The 21,387-nt window shown below is 33.7% G+C and overlaps 1 protein-coding gene across 1 annotated transcript in view; it reads right to left on the bottom strand.

Moving 5' to 3' along the window:
• The window catches only part of Thsd7a (thrombospondin type 1 domain containing 7A), a 371,111-nt gene that overhangs the window by 59,814 nt on the left and 289,910 nt on the right, over positions 1-21,387 (bottom strand). Inside the window, exons 8-11 of the mRNA XM_063242093.1 lie at positions 18,354-18,588; positions 14,622-14,737; positions 6,845-6,977; positions 5,589-5,692 (exon numbers count right to left, since the gene is read on the bottom strand). Coding sequence (XP_063098163.1) covers positions 5,589-5,692; positions 6,845-6,977; positions 14,622-14,737; positions 18,354-18,588 — 588 coding nt within the window. The remainder of the gene's footprint in view (positions 1-5,588; positions 5,693-6,844; positions 6,978-14,621; positions 14,738-18,353; positions 18,589-21,387) is intronic.

Raw genomic sequence — 21,387 nt, 5'->3', positions numbered from 1 at the left:
AAGCAATAAAAGAAAATCAAGTGTTATATTTTTCTACTTTTTGCAAGTAATTTGAGAAAAACAGAAGGTGACTTTATATGTGCTATGTGGAGTGGGACATTTTTATGAAATGGACTCTTTTCTGTTCACATTAAGTAAATAAACATTTGATAATTCAGTTATTATTTATCATCTTTTAGATAGAAACATTTTAAGGGTTTGGAATATTTTTTCCCTTTGTCTTTGATATCTCATTCAAGGGATATGAAATTCAAATAATCAACATTTTATTCCTAATCATCCTCCCAATCAAGAGGGACTTTATCCTAATGGCTGATGTTTTATTATTTTCACATTCTTTAAAGTTCACTTCTCTCATAATTGTAAAATAATTCCTTAATTGCTAAACTGAATTTGGAAACTTATTCTCCAGGACTAGCTAATCTCCAGGGATTTTTGCATTTTATTGAGTAATGACTTGAATACTATTAGAAATTATGACTGTATCTTTAGTTACACGTGTCTGCATTTACAACAGGGATCAGCAAATCTTTTCTGTGAAAGGTTACAAAATACACATTTTTGGTTCTGGGAAGCTATTCAGATTTACCTTGAATCTTGTGACAAATCATTGGAAGTTCATAAAGAAACAGGTGTGATTTTCCTCCAATAAAACTTCAATTATAACAAAATAGGTCGTGGGCTGTATTTGATTTGCTAAACTATAAATACTTTTATAAAATTCACACAGTCAGTATTTCTCCATTCTAGAAAAACACCACATCTTTTGTATCCATTGCTAAGTTGATAGGCAGTTGGATGTTTTCCAAGATTTAGCTATTACAAATTGTGCTGCTATAAACATGGGTGCACATATATTGCTTGGTATGATGTTTTTAATTCTTCAGGGAAGATAGCCAGAAAGGGAATAGCTGGATTAAACGGGACTTTTAAACCTAGTTTTTTGAGATAGTTCCACAGTGATTGTACCAATCTACACTTCCACCAATGGCGGAGAAGGGTTCCTTTTCCCCACAGGCCCTCTAGCATTTGTTTTTGGTTGTTTTCTTGATTACAGTCATTCTTCTGGTGTGACATGGAATCTCAGTGTTGTTTTAATTTGTATGTCTCAAATGATCAATGATGTTGATTTGCCATTTGTATTTCTTTAACTGAGAAGTGTATATTCATCTCAGATACCTATATGGATGAAACTTGGGACCATACTCATAAGTGAAATAAATCAAAGTCATATGTGTAAACAACATATTGTCTTCTGATATGAGAACGTGAGAAAGTAAATAAGGTCTAAAGTGGATAAAACAGGAAGAAATTTTTCAAGAGGAAAAGGAACTGGTGTGGGGGAAAGAGAAAAGGAACAAAGGGAAAGGGAAAAAAAAGGAAATTCTAGTGTCTCGTAGGTCTCTTAGTTAATTGAAAAGGAAAATTTGTGCTAACATTGGTTGGAGAAATTTTTATGCCCATATCTTGTATTCTGAACAACTATTTAAAGATAATAACATGCAATGTATTAACTATTTTATTCTATATTTTATTTTTTCCATAAAATAAAATGAAAAATTTAAAAAAGAAAATATGTGTAAAAGTCAAAGTTTGCTTTTTTAGAGACACATTTTGATGATATTAAACATTTTAAATAAGATACATACATGTCGAGTTACATAAATAGATATACATAATGATTCAAAGAATGTAGTCATGTGCTGCACACATAGTGTAATAAAAAAGAAAAAAAATTTCTAGCTTTAGAAGGGTAGCTTTCTAGCATAGAAGGGTAAAACATATTAAGTAGTAATGATCATTTTTTAATTTACATGCTGCCATTTCTAATGTATAAAGAAAAAGTAATTTAATCACATTTAAATTAATTTCTTTAGATTAAAAGAAATGCTTAATGAACTTACAAATATGAACAAGTCTGAGAAAAAATAAATATAATAATAAAGTATAATGTCCAATTTTCTTTAACTATTCTATATATTGAAGACCTCATCTTTTCCTATGACTCAGCAATTCATTTGTGGAAATGCCCAAATTTCTACCTGCCATCCTATGTAAGCTACCTCTGTTGCCACTTCTCTATATTTCATACTTAGGTTTTTCCACTTGGCTACACTGCCATGGTTTCAACTGTGAAATGCACAAAACACATTTTTCAAAATTAGCTCTCACTTTGAGGCCTCAGAATATGCAGCAATGGAATTATTCTCAAGCTGAAAATAATGGAGTTAAAAAATCACATTCACTTTTGACTCACTTCCACCATTCCTTCTACTGTTTGCCACCAAGTCACATTTTTCACTATTCTTAAGCTCCAATCCATTCACTTTTGCCCATTTCCACTACTGTGGTTCCAGTCTGAGCTTCAGTTACACTGTCAGTTCAGCAGCATCTTCGCTGGCAGCCAGGCCCCTGTATCTTATCCTTCTAATTTATTCTGCACATGCTGACAGATAAAACACTGCTTTTATCAGGTTCTTGCTCCCGCCACTTATCGGACAAAGACTAAAATACTGACTCTGACATTTATAGCTCCTCTCCACAAAAATCACCCTGGGCTCCAGCTCACATCTTTGGAGCCTCTGTCTCTCCAGTTTTCTGTGAAGATATTTATTGCTTTTCTTACTTCAAATGCCTGACTTATAGAATTGATCCCATTTTGTATTCTCTGTTTTTTATTTTTCTATTTACCATAATAAGATGGTACAAGTCAAGTTCCAGGTGATCTTTTAGGTCTTTCTTAAATTCTTTAGTTTTAAATGATTGGTTTTGCAATTGATCAGTTTTAATCTTTAACTTCCATTTGTTGGGTGGTTAATAATCACCTAATTTTCCTAACAAATGTACGCTGCATGATATGAGTATCTTCATCCTTTCCTATCACTCAGGGTTTCTACAGAGTCTTCTATACAATCACAGTTGAATAAGTAGCTGGAATTAGAAAGTTCAATTTACTAGGTAGGACAGAGATATCTAATCTATAATGTTTTCCTGACTTAGTTAATGTTTACTACCCAATTATTTTAATCATTAAAAAAGAATAAAATTTTCTTTTAGTCTCTGGCCATACAAAGATCAAAGGTGGATTTTGGCAGGTTAATCATGTAGAATTTTGAAAATAGCCATAAACATAAAAGCAAAAAACTTTTGCCTTTCTGTCATTAGCAACATATATTTTACTCCATTCATGTTCTCGAGAAATATAGGTTCTAGGAAGAAGAAATCTCTATCTACTGAAACAACAAAGAAGAATCTGTCTACGTATGGGAGCGAGAGGGAGTCTTCTGAACACTTTTGTGCAGAAATTACTTTTTACAATGCATCTTCCTCTTCCCAACAGCCTGAAAGTGCATGGCTGCTTCAGACAGTCTAGTAAGTATACGAAGAATAGGAAGCATCATTTTAAGGTGAAGGAGAAGCAACCGGTAAAAAGGAGCAGAAAGGAAGCAGAAGTAGCACCTTGGAAGCCAAAGACCCTTTTTCAAAGAGGGAGAGTGTAAGAATACTGGATCCCACCACCCAGTCACCTGGGTAGAGGGACGAATTGAGGTTTTCAGGTTTGAAAATGAAAAGGTCAATAATAATCACCGAAAGGACAGTTTCTGTAAAGACAGCATATAAAATAAAACAAAAGGTCCATGTTACTATTCTTTTCTTTAATGCTTACTGTGACCTATAGTACAGTTTCACTGGGATAATGAATTAATAGGAAGGAGGAAAGAGTTGCCATTTAATGAAGACAGTGTGTACCCAGCGCTGTAAGAGTTCATTGTTTCTAGTCTCAAAGGCAGGAAATAAATCATCCAAGGTTATGTGCTGTTTGAAACAATTTGGAACTGAAGCTGTTTCAGACTTGTACTACCATATCTTTTATTTCATTTAGTGGTATTTTATACACCTTTAACTTTTTTTTACATATTTTAATTTTATCCTTTCATTTCTGGATATTATTTGTGCCTAGATCATAGAATGAGAATTGGAATAATCTGAGAAGATAATTTAGTCCAAACCTTTCTTTTTCTTTTCTCCTTTTTAGTCTAAATGAACTGAGATCCCAAAAAATGAAGGTGTGAACAAAACCTACATTACGTTAGTAAGAGAATAGAAACTAAAACCTGTTTACTGATTCTCAAACACATACCCTTTTCTTTATACGCTATGCAGAACCCAAACTGTAGACAATGTACACGTTTCAAGGAAGAAGTTGCAGTGCTTGACAAGAAAAGATGTTGTATCCCTCAGTTTTGTAAAGAATTGTTTGAAGTGGAGAGAACAACTTGCATTTTATATGTCTTAGTGTCTAGACAGAGTTCTTTTTTACCTAAAGTTGATGGTGGAAGATGCACAATTATGTATTTTTCAAAATTATGAAGAGAAATAAAATACTAAAGATCACTAGGTAGTTGATATTATTTATGAAATAAATTTCATATTTCAAATGCAGATTTATAATATGAAGGTTATAAAAAAGAAGAGCTTTTAATCCAAAAGTAATTTTCTCCAAAGTCATTCTTTAAGCTGTTCAGATCAAATGAGTAACAATTAGATTCTGTTTGAATTATTTAGACTTTGTATAACCATGAAATATAAAACAAATAACAAATTAGGAAAGAAAATAAGTTCTCAAAGTTAAAGAAACGTAGATACACATTCAGTTGCACAATAAGCTACATTTTATGTGTTTATCAAAACTATATTATCATGCTATAAAAGTCAGCATGAATAAAATGAAATCATATATTCTCAAAGATGGAATTTGCTACATGTACTATACAAGCAATATATTACAAAACTTGGAATTTATTTCCTGTAAAATCAGTATATAGTTTTGGTAAGAGAGAAACATTTTAGTCATATTTCTAAAGAAATACATATTTCATAGTACAATGACAAAACCCAGTTCACATTTTGCAGTTTTTGAGTAAACAGATCTGACAGTTAAAATAAGTAATAAATATTATGAGGGTCAAAGGACAGCCATAGCCACATTAGTGTAAATATAAATAAATAAATAAATAAATATATAATTTACACACACACACACACACACATATATATATATATATATATATATATATATATATATATATTTTTTTTTTTGTACCGGATTGAACTCCAACCTCACGCTTGCCAGGTAGCAACTTATGCTGCTAAACTAAATCCCCGGCCTTATACAATTACATTATGTTGCATGTATGCATAATACTTACGGGCAAGGACTTATGGCTTTTATTGACTGTTAAGATAGCATGTAAATGTTAAAAACTATGTTGGTCTATAAACCAATAAAGAAAGTGAAAGGAAGTTTCAGTGTACCACCTACTGACTATACCTAAAATCTTAGTCTAAGTTTTTTTGAGACATACATTAGAAAAAAATTCACTAAGGTTAAAGCTAAAGAACAAAATTTACAGAGACAGTTTCTGTGTTCTGGTGTACTGCTCTGGTGTTTGAGTCACAACAGATTGCCACAATTCTTCTTTGTTTGCTAAACATGTTGTCAATGGGATGAATGCACGAAAACAGTGGTTAACATCGAGACGCTGGGGAAATGAAAAGCCAGTTATCTGAGGAACGGGGCTTCTCACCTCTTGCCTGTCTCCCAGGCCCACAGCCTTCCTGTGCTCCGGGGATGTCCTGCTGTACGCTCCAAGGAACCAACTGGCACCTTCGCCACTTATGAGTCTTCCACCTACAATGCAGAGACAAGAAAAATGTGAGGCAAATCACAGAGACACAGCCACATCAAAAATGACTTTGGCCACTGCAAACAGATTACTATTTACCTTTAATTTAGATATTCACTAGAGTCTTCTAAAATAGGAAAATGAAACATAAAAGTACTTTACATGGGCTTTAAAGTCAGGGAGCATCATCACCATGTTGTATGGGAACAGATTCTACGGAGAGAGGCAGAAGACAGAGATTTCATGGTTCAGATTGCCAGGAGATGCAGCAGATAGTGCTGGAAGTGTTGCACTCCATTTAAGGAAGCTGTGTTCATTTGTGTTTAAGTTATAAAACTGCATTGAAGTCATGAGTCTTTTGTATAGTGCTCTTTTGATTAGCACTGTAGGAGTAGCTCAGCCACTGGAATTATAATACACTTTTACAAAAGCAAATTCCAAAAATAAGTGAGTTTGGACTAATCATTGACAATGTTTATGGCTTGAACATATAATTATACTGTTTGCCATCTTAGAAAGACTTTTATTAAGATGACAAATTTGCTATCTATTTCAACTTAAATTATTATTTCCTGATTATATGTTCTATTAATTGATGCCAGTTATTTGAGTTGTCAAGATTGCAGTTAATGTATATAGTATGAAAGTTTCAATTAGAACAGTTGTAATGGTGAAGAAGCCAAATTTCTCTAATAAATTATCAAGATGATACACAGCTTCAATAACTATAATTTTCTTTGTGATGACCACAAGTAAACAAAATAGATAACGATGTAATTTCCTGAACCAGAAGACTAGTATTTATGAGAAACAGGTGCTTTCTGGAGCCAAATGAGAAGTGCTCAGGCTATTCTACTAAGTTAAAAAAAGAATTGGACTTGAAGCATATGTGTTTCGTAATTATTAACCATTTTTCTGCATCTTACAACTGATGACAACATAAGGTATTTCCCCCAAATTACTGGAGCTACAAAGGCTGCTGGGAACTTCATAGAAGCATCTGTGTCCTTGGAGACACGTTCAAGCTCTCTAAGTAGAGGCCAGAGATGGTAGCTCCTGCCATACACATCTCCAACTCTAGTGAGCCTATGGGAGGAACTGTCCTGGGTTCTGTTGCTTGTAGTTTGATGGGATTATGGCCTGGGTCTTTTTGTTACCTGTAGCTTTGACAAACTTGAGGGGACTCGCAAGCCTTCTCTTCATAGAGGGGATCCGTGCAGTCTCGGCCTCCATTGGCTGGCACCTGAAGGATGACTCGATGTCGAGACTGCTTCATGACTCTGGAGCGCCCTGGAATTAGGTCGTTTTTTAACTTCTGTACTTTACACCGACAAAAGAGCTTGCAAATACTTGTGAACTGAAGAAATACTGTCTCCAGAGATACGCTTTGACATCACTGAATGAGAGGGGTCATGTAGTCTGATTGTTACTAACTTCTCCCAAAGACCGATTATACTAAAAAGCCAACCAATTTGTATTTTAAAATGTGAAGAATGGAGAAATAATTCCACAGTCTACTCATCTTCTTAACATGCAGTTTCAAAATAATTGCTCTTTCGTATATTTCTTTCCCCTTGAGAAATATGACAGATCTAATTAAATTATATTCCTCTACCTAAGTTTATTTTCATGCCATTTCACAGAGCCCTGTTTACCACATGGGACTCATTCACATGTAATGAATCTTCCTTAGGAGGATATAGTCAATGTTATAATGTGAAATTTTATCTCTTGTTATTCACTTAATTTGAAATGCATAACTTGTAAATTATTCCAGTCACTTAGTATTCATGTTAAACAGCCTAAGACCTTCAATTCAGGTCACATTCTAAACATCAGAGGTGTATGTAGCAAAATGAAAATAATTTCCTAGAGACAGATTTATTTTTATAGAAGCAGTTGAAAGTAACAATAATTACTACGAGTAAATAATGCCAAATTATCTTCAAAAATGGAAAAAGGTTTACTTCCAATGCAGACATAATCACTTTGACAATTATTGTCGATATAAAGGTATTCAATATTTGGTAGGCAGAAAGAGATGTATAAATTTGCCAATTTTAATAAAATATATTTCTATTTTTAAGACTAAATAGCAACATAGTATGGTTTCATTTACAAATATTTTTGAAGAATTATGATAGCAGATAATGTAACACCTGATGTACTTATATTCTTTTGCAAAATTATTTACTGTTTGTTACATAGGATCCAAGAAACTAAAGGGTTAGTAGCCCACAACATTAAACTTAATCAGAAATAAAATGAAATAGTTTTAAAGCTATTATGGTTGTGGAACAATGTAATTTGATAATTAAAACTTTTCCATAATAGAACACCCTTTCTCATGATGTCAAGAAATCCCTCCACATGCTAAGGGGAATTTAACTGAACCATGTTTAGACAGAATTCCTGTGTTAGATAGGAAATGGATCAGATTAGTGATTCCTGAATGTCTGACTACAAAGGAGAACCTTTTAAAACACAACAACAGATTTCTAGGCCTGAATAAATCAGAAACCTTGAGGGCTGGATTTGGGTAGCTCACTTTCAAAAACCCTGCCAGGTAACTATGATGAAGAACCAGTTTAACGTTCTGAGTCACGTGTAATATTTTTTTGGCTTATTCTCATCATAGGGGACGAGAAAGCTACACTATTAATGATTATGTAAACTACTTTCCTGAATAATTAGAACACTAAAGGTGATGGAATGGGGAGTTGGGGGCTGCAAATAATGGCAACAGAGAATTAAATTATTTGAAAAGAGTGTCGTGGACTTTACATTGTCACAACATTAGTTTGATGCCAGATTCAACTTTACATACTTAATATGATTCATCAGGGAAGATCTAAGATATTGATTGGAATTTTAATAAATTGATAATGCAGTCTCCATCCTTTATATTCTCCAAATGACTCTCCTGCTTTTTTTAAAAAAAAAATTATTATTTTTATCTCTTTCTTCTGCTTTGGGTCCCAGGTAATAAGTACCTTTAATGATTCAGGAGTAGGAAACATTTTGTTTCCCTTGATAACTTGTTAAGAATCCATTACAGCTCCATTTTTTTCCTTTCCTCACTAGAATCTCAGAGCTAATATTCTCAAATGCAGTAACTTAACTTTAATTTTCTATTACAAGCTGTTTTTCCTCTGTCCTCTTCTTTACTCCCTTATCTGCTACCCGCCTCCATGAGTTTTTAAAATTTCTATTTTTTGTGTTAGTTATTTAAAGATTACATAAATTAAATGGCTATTCTCACTGTTTGCTTAACACTGGGGAAAGGAAGGAGAGTTTCATTTCTTTTGCAACCGGGAAAAGATCACAAACACCTGGGCCTTTGTTTTCCAAAAGGCCTGACTTTTTAGAGGCAGTCAGTTCCCAGTCTTCCTCAACTTGCAGATACAAATCAGACATGGAGTTGATATCAGGGATCAGGGACTGAAGGGACTATATTTTGGGCATCAGTGATACTTCAGAGACTGAGGTGTCTGGTCACTAACCACATACGTAAATGTCACTTGGTGAATAGTCAGGAGTGTTCCATTTGGAAAGAGCAACAAAATTTTAGTATTTCAATTCTATTGGTTTTATTTCTTTGAAAGCAATGCGTCATTAAAGTAAACTCTGAATCATCCTGTTAGTGCTTTTTTATCACAGACTCCACAAGTTTGTGCTCAGGATGAAAGGCCATGAGTACACCTTGTGCTTTCTTAATTGATCCCACAATGGCAACCCACAATAGTCTCATAAAAAGTTCAGGTTCTTTGACCTTGTGCAGCTCACAGTACTCAGATTGTGACCTGAGTAAAGCAGACTGCTTCAAAACCACAGCACCTAGATAGTAAGCTGAAGGCTATCACATAGGAAGTGTCATGACAGCCATGTCTCCACTGCCTGAGAGGTCACTCTCTTCTTAGATCTCAAGTAATTACCTGTGTGTTCAGAGTAACAATACTATAGAATTCAGTTAGGTTAAAGAGCTTTCAGACCAGAGGCCAGGCAAAGGGAAATCTGCAGCACACACTTAAAAAGGAAAATGGAACTGTTTCCCCCACAATTTTCTGTATGTATTTATACTCTACTTACAGTATGTGGTTAACATACACATGGGGTGTCCATTTAACTTTGTGTTTTAACACCTAGCATAGTAGTCATAGATAGATGTATTTAATAAATATTTACTGAATGAGCAGACACATTTATTTCACATTTTCTCCACTGGATTATTACTATTTTCTTTTGTTTTTGTATGCATTTCTTTAAAGTAATAAAAATCTGGGTACTGTATCTGTGCACTGAAGACTGAGAAAATTATCTTTTTTCCCTCACTGAAAATAATGGGGATATGAAAAATAAAGGCATCCATTGTTGTGCTTATGTTTGAAAATACCAATCAAGAATTGGAATTGTAAAAAGGGATTACATATCCAGAAAATGATTGTGTGACATAGCACACACAGATTCAGAGGATATAGTATCTGTAAAACAGTTATAGTATTTTTTAGATATCCTAAGACATTTGAGTTAATTTTCACTAAAGAAATTATCTGATGGAAAGATTTAATGGGTAGATAAAGATTTCTTAAATTGGAAGCAGGTTAAATGGCAGGTTGGAGTAGCACAGTGAACAGGATATCGAAAAGGAAATAGGTCGTATAAGAACAAAAATGTAAAGTCAGTTTTGGGATCTTTAAGGGCAATCATGTGTATGGCTGACTGATCGGATGAGGACAGAACATTGCCCTTACAGTATTTGATCAAGAACTGGGTGATTTAGCTCCTGCCTTGCAAGCAGGCAGTTGTGAGTTCGATCCCTGGTACTGATAAAAAGACAAAATAAATAAAAAAACTAAAAAAAACAATATTTGATCAAAAATATTGATTTTTTTCAAGATTAGAGTTATAAGTAACTTCTATGTCTAGATGATTTCTATTTTTGTGTCTTTTGTTAAAATTTATGAAAAAAATTTAAAAAGTTAATGAGCATACTGGCTTGAAGGTCAAATGACATTCTACTCAGTATAGATCTTTATCGACATTGAATTTTCAAGATATATTTGGCGAGATGATTGAATAAAATTTCAAATAACTTTCTGCCATTGTAAGCTATTCAATTTCACTTGTTTCAATACTACAGTGTAATTTTACCTCTTTAAAGTGATTTTACAAGGGAGGATAGTGCCATATTTTAATAAATTTGAGGTGCTTATAAAATTTACACTTAATCTACAGGAGTAAGAAGAACCACCTTATCCTTAAATTAATTTTTAATTGCTATTATATCTCCTTGAAAGATAAACCTTGTTTAGCACTTTTTAAATGTATGTGAAAGTCAGTGTAATTTCAGTGACACTGGCTTATTCCCATTTCTTTCCAAATACTGGGAAAAGAAACCTCATGCATTGTTTTATTCTCTTTGGCATAACAAAAAACTAGCTTTTTATGACATTTTGATTCTTTATTGTCAGTTACAGACCTCTACCAATCAAATCAAAAGCACTTCTTCAGGAGCACAAAATACCTTGCGACTGCTACTCAACAACAACGGCCTCTTCTATCACCCGCCCCACATTTTTCACTGCTTCAACACCCAATATCTGTTATTCCTTTTAAATCTGAGTGAATAGGTTTAGGGTTTGTTGCCATCTTGCCGAAGTCTGATGTATTCTTCAGTGAGGCTTTGGGAAGGGCCTGTGGATAATGTACTCACCAGCAAACTCATGAGTTCAGTAGCCTAGCTTGCCGTTTGGAGGTGGGGTCTGGTGTGAGGTGGACAACTAGGAGAGAGACCTGGAGAGGTGCATTCCTGTGCATGCCTGTTCCCTTCATTCTCTGCTTCCTGTACACCATCACACAAGGGAGGAGCTTTCCTCCACTAGGCCCTTCTACCATGAAGTTTTTGGCAAGTATAGACTGAACTCATTGAAACTCTGAACCAACATAAATCCCTTTTTGGTTAAATTGTAGATATTAAGTATTTTGTGCTAGTAATGGGAAAGTGATTAATACAGGATTGCTGAAAATACATTGTTCTAGGTTTAAGGATTCAACATAGGGCTGCCAAATAATACAGAAAGGTCTGATCTTTTCCTGGTGAAATGATGTTTGCTCAGCCAAACAGAACCTTACTTCTCAGTGTCTCTGGCTTCTAAGAGAGCATATTCCCAATTTGGTGTTTTGACTCCTAGGCCACCACCACCCCAACAACGAATAGTCTCAATAATGTCACCATGTGCTTTTTCTTACAGCAGTACTTGGCTTCCCCCAAGAGACCAGTTCAACTAAACTCATCATACTTCACATATTTGTGACTTAACACAAATTATCTAGCCTGCAATTCTTCTGTTGTCTCTTAGTTACACAGCACTACACATCTGCAAACCTAATGCAGTTTTTCATTTCTCTTCATCCTTTAACTCTTCTGTCATTGCAGCTATCTGGAACATATAATCTACTGTCTTCAATCTTTTAGTGAAAAATTTCTTTTGCCAGTGGATGCTGGCTCCATTTAGCCTTTATCCCATTCTTTTTTTTTTTTTTCCTTTCTTTTTCAGCCTTTAGAAATCTAGTTCCTTTAAGTTCCTGAAATTAACTTTACTATCAGCTATCTACCTTGTAGCAGTCACCTTGATACATCTTATTAATTAGTGACCTTAGAACTTCTGTTACTGTAATACTTCTCTTCACCCCTACGATGACTTTGGTTATCTTTTATAACCATATTTTTTTTAATTAAAGAGAAAGAAAAAAAAAACAAAAAAAGGGTAGAAACAATGCAAAATTTCAGAAAAATAAATAGTAAGAAATCACCAGTTGATAAGCTACGTACCATCATCTTAGAAATAGTTGCTTGAGTTACAAAATTAAAGTATACAAAATGATATTCAAATAATGACACTGCAAACAGTTATGCTCAATGATCCAACAAGATATTATTATTCTATTCAGGGCACTGGATTTTGAATTAAACCTTTTCCTACCCAATAGTTTTCTCTTGTCTCTATCAGTCCTCCACTCATCTTTGGTTGCTTTTATCTTCAGCACTGTCCAGTCTTATCTTCAAATATCTTACTGTCTGCTTAGCCTTCCTAACTTTCTGGTTCATCTTCTTTAATCCCATTCTTACTAGAATTCTATGAAATATCAAGCATACATAAAAAATAATAAAATCTGAAAATATATTTCATGTTATAACACTTTTAATGGAGTGATGAATAACCAATCATTACTGTAGAAATACTATTCAAAGGTATAATGCTATTGTTGATTGTAAACTCACTGAATAAACCATTTTACTGAGTCATTCAAGAAAATAAAGGAATAAAAGAAAAACTCTTGAAAAAGGCCAGACAATGACCTTGTCTATTAATAATTTTAGGCCATTAAAAAAATTTAAAGGTAATGGTTATAATTTCTTTGTTTTCCTAATAGCTATGGAGATCCTTAAAAGACTTCTAATACAAAAAACGGATATTCTTGCACAGTTTGTGACTTAATTTTATGTGATACTTCAAGGGCATTCAGTAGAAAAAAATCTAAAAAGATTTCAATTATATAAAATGTTAAGTTGTTAAAACAACATATTATTTAATTTGTGTAATCCAGATGATTTAAAATTTTTTTTTAATTTTTTGTCTTTTTCCTTTTTTTATCAGTACCAAGGATTGAACTCACGACTGCCTGATTGCAAGGCAGGAGCTTATGCCGCTAAGCTAAATCCCCAGCCCCTAGATGATTTAAATTTTTGCAAGTTAAAATATCATTCGTTAAACTAGAAGTTGGTTCTTGATTCATTCTCTATAGTGAGAGTCAAGAAGCATGAATAAAGTAAAAGCATAAAGAGAATCAAAGAAACATTGTATTTATTTGCTGGGGGAGTGAAATAAGGTATAGACTGCCATCTGTGGCAGAGAGAGAAAGTTGCTCATTTATGGCAATAGCCACCTGAAAAGTGTGGATAACTTTTTCTTAAGCAATAAGAAAAGACTTTGCTGTAGAGCGTAAGGAAAGAACTATGTAGGCTTTTGCCATGTGTCTTGGTAAGTTACAAAAGCAAAACCAAGCCAAAACGGGTACAAATACTCATCCCGTAAATGTCTCATGGCACATTAAGTGTTGGCAGAGAAACAATCTGGCCATTTTTCTCTTTCCTTTATTCTCATTATGGGGCTACATAATTGAATTGGTAGCAAATCTGGTCCCATGCTATTTCTTGCCAGTAAGCAGGCTGAAAGGCTTGGGTACTAAAATTAGCACTGTATATTGTTTTTAAAACACGGAGGACTAATAGATATTTTAATGAATCAATATAAAAGGGGAAATGGCAGAGAGGTGAGCAGCAGAGAAAGAACTTCTCCAAATTTTGTTGTCCAGACACTGGAATACAGCAACATGAGGAAGAGAAGGAGAACACACGTGGGTCCTGTGAGCACAGGAAGGATCTGAGATTAGAAGCCCATGGAGAGAGATAATTCAGGAACCCAGCAAAAACAAGAAAACCCAAAGCAGTGATCCTGCCAGGTAGGGAGAAACAGAAAGGGGATAGCAATATGCAACACAGTAACGATTGTGGATTTCCTACTGTCCTATCACTGTTTTTTCGTTTGTTTGTTTGTTTCATTTTACTGTTCTGTGTTACTCCCTTTAAAATTAAAAAAAAAAGTAAAGGTAAACATTATTCATATAATAAGGTATAATATCCTTTTATTTTAATTGATATGATACAACTTCAAGTTAGACTTTGGCATAAAACTTACCCGTTGCTCTAAAACAATGTTACTTTTAAAGGGAAATCAAAATTTTATGGTACTCGTGCTTATTTAGGATTACATAGTTTGTGTACATTCACAAATATTGCTCAGGCAGAAGAATTTGGAAGTTCTAAGGAGTGCACATTTTAGGTGAGAGCTTTCAGAACTCTGCAAACCATACCTTCTTTGCATGAAGAGGGGCATGGTGTCCAGTCACTGTAGGGGGTCACAATGCAGTCTTTTCTGCAAGGAAGCAAACAAGGCCTCACAGTTTCAGGCCGAAGGCTTTCAGGACACCTAGAAAAAGCAAAAGGACACTATTTGTCCTCTGTAGTTAGGCCAGAAAACTAGATAACTTTAGAATTTTTATTGGCAAAATTGCAAGTTACCAAATTATATTTAACTTCCAGTAACCAACTGCTATTCTCACAGATCTGTTCTTTCAAACTACCTCAACAGACATTTTAACCTAGAAGGTATAGATTTAATAGCAGCAACTGTGCTAGCTACTACAAAATATAACAACTATACTTTCTCACCATTTAATAATCTCTCCACTAATAAATATATTAACAAATATTTTAATGTGCTTTATAAGAAATTTTGTGGTATTCAGATTGCCAATTTAAGGATCCAATTCTAGATCTTTGTATAACTAAATAGGCCCTCTGCTTGTTGGAAATCTACAAGTTATTTTTAACAAAAGTATTTTAACAAAATATGCTTAGTATAAAATGAATCTATATTGGAGTATATTGTTTGCACAGCACATGTTCAAAAACCAATAATGTATCAGTAGCTGTATACTCCACAATAAATCATAACACAGTAAAAATGCATATGTCATTACAATAAATAATTTTGACTTTTTCTTGGTTTTGTTTAGAGTACCATTTTTTCTTCAATTTAAAAAGTAGCAAACAGGATTAAAAATACCATATGCCACATGGGTGAAGCTACATTTTTTGGAGGCCAAAATAAAATGTCTCTTATCAAGTAAGTTAATTAGGTTTACAAACTGAACTATGAGTGAAAGAAACAAGTATCATTTCCTATTTTTCATAATGTCTTTATACTATTTAGCTGATACTTTGTTTTTGGTACATCTTATATTTAATTATTTATCCACATGCCATTTCTCACATATAAATACAGTGCTTTACTTAATTGTATAGTTATATACTTGCCTCTCTTTAAAACATTTGGATTTATTTGATTGTAGATTTAAAAACATATAGGATTCAATATTTTAATAGGAAACAATCTCCTTGGTTTATGTTGAGGATATACTTGGTTTCTTTTTCATAATTGCTGTGACTATTCAAAGTTGTGAGTAACAAAAAAATTCGCATGTGAATCAAAAAATCTAACAAATTGCTAAAATATATATTATGAATCACCAGAATTATAATTTATGTTGATTTTTTAAACCAAGGATCAGTCTGCAGTAAAATCTCATTTGTTATCCAGTTAATTCTTTTGGGATTATGAAATTATTGGTGAGTAATTATTATTGAATTATTATTGAATATTATTATTCATTTTCAATAAGGCAATTTTATAACAGTAACAATGGAAGGGTATCATTTTATTGCATGCTCTTCAAATATTAGCCCAGAATAAATCAATAGGATTTACAGGGTTATCATTAAAAACCTTCAAATATTATGTTTTACTTTACAAATAGCCTCAGCAAGATACTTGGTTAACTGTGGAGAACAAAATCACTAACAACAAAGTCATTAAATGAACACACAAAGATGAATTATACAGCCTCAACCACATTCAATAAAATAAATTCAGACTTCCTTTGGTGAGGCAATTGGTTCAGTCAACACGCTCCTTTTCTCCCTTGTACTGTTTGTATTTAGTGTTTATGGTTTAAATCAAGGAATTGATTTTTTTTTCACAAATCTTATTCAAGGTCAAATTAAGCAGAAGTGATAGGAGTTGAAGTTTGTTACTTGGAAGGATAGATAAAATCAATAACATTGATTTTACCATTGCACGGTAATCTGTTTTATTAGGAGGAGCTTAAAACAAGGTTTCTATTTGTGTTGTTTCAAATGACCAGTATTGGAAGGCATTCGCTGAATTTAACCTAGCATTCAGAGAAAAAGGCAATGATGTTGTTGTGTTTTTTTTCTGAACTAATGATGTTTGCTTAATTTTCCAAAGTTTTAAGGGCAAAGTCAAGCCATCTGATTTCACCAATCTACAGATGTATCCAGGTTATTTAGTAAAGGCTGAAATGGAAAAGGGAGTTTTAAATGGATAATTGTCGGGGTTCTGATGTGGAATTAGGGATGCTCTTCTATTGAATGCTTTAGTGATATTAACACAACAGCCTCTTCACACATCGGTTTGTATGCATGCTCATTCATCAGCCAGCAAAAATATTCAATGTCAACTTTTAAGAGGTAATTAAATATAGAGCAGAGTCACAATGATTGTTCCTGTAGAATGGTATAACAACCTTGATCTCCACCACAAGAAGTTGGCCCTGCGCCCCTGAAGTGAATGTTTCCTGTAACTTCCACTCCTGCTGTTACCCTTACTGAATTTTAATATAGTGCCCAATAATTTCCTGAGTCAAATTCATCACAAACTTAGTATAATTTCCATTAAAATGTTAGTTCGTGGCTACTTATTGAGCATATGAAATGAGTTCTCAGTTCATTAAAATAGTTTAGTATACATTTTCTAATATGTTTTTCAAGTTGCAAGTGATAGACACAAAATATGGGGCTATGTTTAATGTCTGGTGCTCTTAAACAATAAAAATGACTTGCAATGGGATCCTTATTCATTTTCCCTGGAGTTTTCAAAACATCAGATTACTTACTTCCATTTTTTAGAAACACTACGAAGTGTCTTAAATTCTCATGAGAAAATAGTGATCTAACATTTATTGAATGATTACATTGATAATTTTTCCATTAAATGCTTTCAAGAGACTGAAAATTGAGGCCAGAATTAATCGGGTACCATGCGTAAGAGCACACACAGTAATCAACTTCTTGATTGGCTATTGGGAAATAGAAGACACGTGAAGTTGATTGGTTTTACTTTTCATGTTTCATATGACTAAAATGATTTAACTGATTCAGAATTAATGCTGCTTCAATTTAAAAACAAAATAAAATAGGCTTTTGCATCTCAAAAAGAAAGCTTTCAGATTTAATTTATTGATTTTCTCTCAGAATCAATTATTCCAGTTATGTCATTACTTGTCTTTGTTGATATTTATCGCAAAGCACATATAATATACTAACTCTCTGGTTCTTTGTTCTTCCCTCTAGCAAATCATCTGCCTTGATATTAAAGTATTTGTAACCACTGTGAGAAGGTGAGAATTTTTCTACTTATCATGATAGTCATCTTATCCCAAGGCTGTCCCTTGGAAGTAAATGGCTTACTTATTTAACCACTGAAAGATATAAGTTTGGCTTCAGTGTTTTTGATAAAGTATCCTCTAGGGGAAATGAAAGGCAGATCATATAAGGCTACTACCCAATTAAAGCGAATCGGCAGCCTCCGTAGCCTACAGGTATATGGGAGGTCATGGATGACCTACATTGCCAGGACTTTCTATATTGTCATTATTGATCAGCCAGGCCTAGAGCAAGTACTTCTTTCATTGCTTCACCAGTTTAATAAAAGCAGGAAATGCTACTATAAAACAGAATGCAGCTACTAGAGAGAAAGAGTTTTATAGAATTTATGGACACCAGGCAGAAGATTCTGAAGTTGTTACAGCTTTATCAGCTGACACTCAAAACAAACAAATCTTACTCTTGAGGACAGGTATGACAGGAATCAGGATGCTCTCTTTCATAAAGCAAGTGAAGCCTGGGCCAATCCTCCACATGGCCGAGAACAGAATTTACTGTTGTCACTGTAAAGCCCTTACTTTTTGGGTCCCACTTGGCCCACATTGACTCGCACGCAGATGACTTTTCTTGTCTGCATGCCAACGGAGCACGAGGCCTCCCCATTCCAAGCCGTAGTTGTGTTGAAAGATGACACTGAAGTGTCCTCTATGCACTGGCCCCAGGGACCAGTTTGCCAGTGGTACACAGTACAGGGATGCTCACTGCAGCTGCGTGTCTCTTGCAAAGCACTGATGTTTGGACAGCGAATTCCACCTATAAAAGTGGATAATGATAGTGTAAAAGCCAACAGGAACCTTACCATTCTCTGATCCTTGGGAATAACATGGCTAACAAGGAAGATACCTGCCATTCTTTAGCACATAGCATGTTACTAGCACACATTATAAATGAATCTTACCTTAGTTTAGCATAGTCTAGTTTAAAATATAAAACATATGGTGTACATTACATTGAAAAGAATGGAGGACCTTAAAGAGATAGGCTAATATTTTCCAGAGAAGTTGAATTCGAGGTACAATGAAGTCCGTATGATTGCCAAGCAGAAGAAACAGGCAAGCTGAGACTCTGTAGGTGAAGATAATTCAGTGAGGTTTTCAAACTTTAATTAATCTTACTTACATGTTTTGAAACAGTTTATTTTAGTGTGTTAGGTGTAAGAGTGACTAGCAACAAGGATGTTAAAATTGAATGATATGTTAGATCCTCCAGAGCATTAATAGAAAAGCCATCCTGTCATGAGCATATTCCTTTAAATCCAAGACTTCAGTGGTTGTGCAATGCAAAATCATTGTATGGTACCCAAATAAAAACAAATGGCTGAAAGTTAAATTATGATGCAATAACTTCTGCTACTGAAATAATTTTGTTATTGAAATAATTTTATAAAGGGTCGGGAATTTAGTTTAGTGACACAAACATGAGGTCATGAGTTCAATCCCAGCTACCAAAAAAAAAATAATTTTATATACCAATTGCATAGTTTATTAACATCACCCTTTTGCATATATTAAAAGGAAAAGCATTCAAAAACTGACTTTCAGAGTTCAAATCTTTTAAGTCACATTTAAATTTACACTTACAGAAGTCTGTTCTCCTACATAGTATCATCACTATGATAGCTGTGATATTGAAGGTGTTTTCTATATAGCATTTTTTAAATAGAGTTTTCCCTTGTCTCTGGAATTTTCTTCTAGGATACTGATCCTCTTTAGGTTTGGATGCTGCTGCACTCTTAATCAATCCAGACCCTGTTTATGGAAGTCTTACATGAAACTAGGATTTATCTTCCTTCCTTAGATGGCTGTTTATGCTGGTTTGTTTTTGGCAGAAGCAATGTAGGACTTCCATTTCCACCAGATTAACAGTGAAAGTCATAAATATAAGCAATGACAACTGTCACAAGGGTTCCATGACCACAGAGGTTTAAAATGAATAAACATAAGTGAAATAATTTCAGTGACACAGACTAAGACACTTACAACCTTCATCAATAGAATGTGGTGTAGAAATCTTTTTATGTGTTAGTCCCACCCTGCTACAAGTGCTTCGTATGTAGGGATTCATTTTGTGTTCACAGCTGTCAAATGAATTAAAAAATATTAACAGACTAAGCCCAAGACATCTAAATGGTGTGACAACTACTGGAAAGCTCAGTTTCTTACTATTATAATGTTTCTGATGCCAATTAGGAAAGTTAAACGTTTTACAGTGAGTAGAACTGGAAGGAATTAGTTGCTATATGACCCCAGGGTCCACAACCTGAGATGATCTTCAAGTATTTCTTCTCTTATATTTAAGAATATCTCTCTATTCAGCAAATAAATCAGTAGATGGTTTATGTGAAAACTTAATACCAATTTAGGACCCTTCACTCCTTACTGAATGCTGTCTCAATATCAGAATAACCTGAATTAAGCAGCCTTTTTTTTAAATGTTCCCTCCTTCATGAAGGTGAAGATATCTGTCACAATTCATATCCTGTCTTCCATCACTCAGCTCGGTGACCCTGGTTGCCCTGCAAAGAAGCTTAAGATTTGAATGGAACTGAGTTTTAAAGTAAACTAATTGAATTAGGGAGAAGAAAATGAGCATTCCTATTGCACATTCCCTGAGGCACTGGATTTATTCTCAATTGTAGCTTTTATATATATTCATATATAATCCCTTTATAAATTTCTTTATATATGATCCTAAAATTACTGAGCTACAAAAATACTTCTTTACTTATACTATTTTCACTGTGAATACAAGCATGCTATTTAAACTGCTATTTTTTAAGGCTATGAATTGTTTTTGACATTGCAATTGACTGGCTTTGGAAAAAAATGATACAAAAACAACCTTTTACAACATCAGCATAATGTGTCTTGGAACTGCAAGATAGCTGTTAAGTTTATAGACATAAAAGCTATTTATTTTCTTGCCCCAATCCCCATTAAAGCAACATCAGCATTTTGTATTTGATGTCAGGATCTTTGCACAGATAAGTCCCAATATGGTCTTAATTAGAACAACGATATGGCAGTTTTGGAAGTCTGGTTTGGAGCAGCAGTCAGTCACTGAAGCATCATCATGTTGTTTGGGGAATAACAGCTTGGTAGAAAAAAATATAAATATAATATTGAATATTATTTATTATTTATGGGAAGGTTTAATTCCATACATCTGAGAATATTTTCAGTGTACTGGAGAAATCATAAAATGTGACCTATGCAAAATTAGTAGTAAGTATATTTCTAAATATCTTCTTACATATAAAAATATATGTTTTTATGCTATTATAACTATTTAAGATTTTCTACATTTTATCACAAGGAAGGAATTTATGAGACCTTGGATGAAATTGTGCTATATAAATAAACATTAATGTTCATATAAAAATACCAACTATTATGTGAAACTTATCTTTTACAATAAAAAAGTGATTTTTTTCCCACCCCAGAAGTTCCTAAAAGCTTTCTTAGGATGCATTCAGTACAAGTCATACTATAGTGCCTTTTGTTCTAATATTTATGTTCTTACAATTCATCTGATAAAGAATCCTCCTCAAAA

The sequence above is a fragment of the Cavia porcellus genome, unplaced genomic scaffold, assembly GCF_034190915.1.
Source record: "Cavia porcellus strain 051 isolate PalLab524CR breed Dunkin Hartley unplaced genomic scaffold, mCavPor4.1 scaffold_2, whole genome shotgun sequence".
Taxonomy (NCBI): Eukaryota; Metazoa; Chordata; class Mammalia; order Rodentia; family Caviidae; genus Cavia; species Cavia porcellus.
The sequence above is the reverse complement of the archived record's forward strand: the minus strand, read 5'-3'. Positions and strand labels throughout refer to the sequence as shown.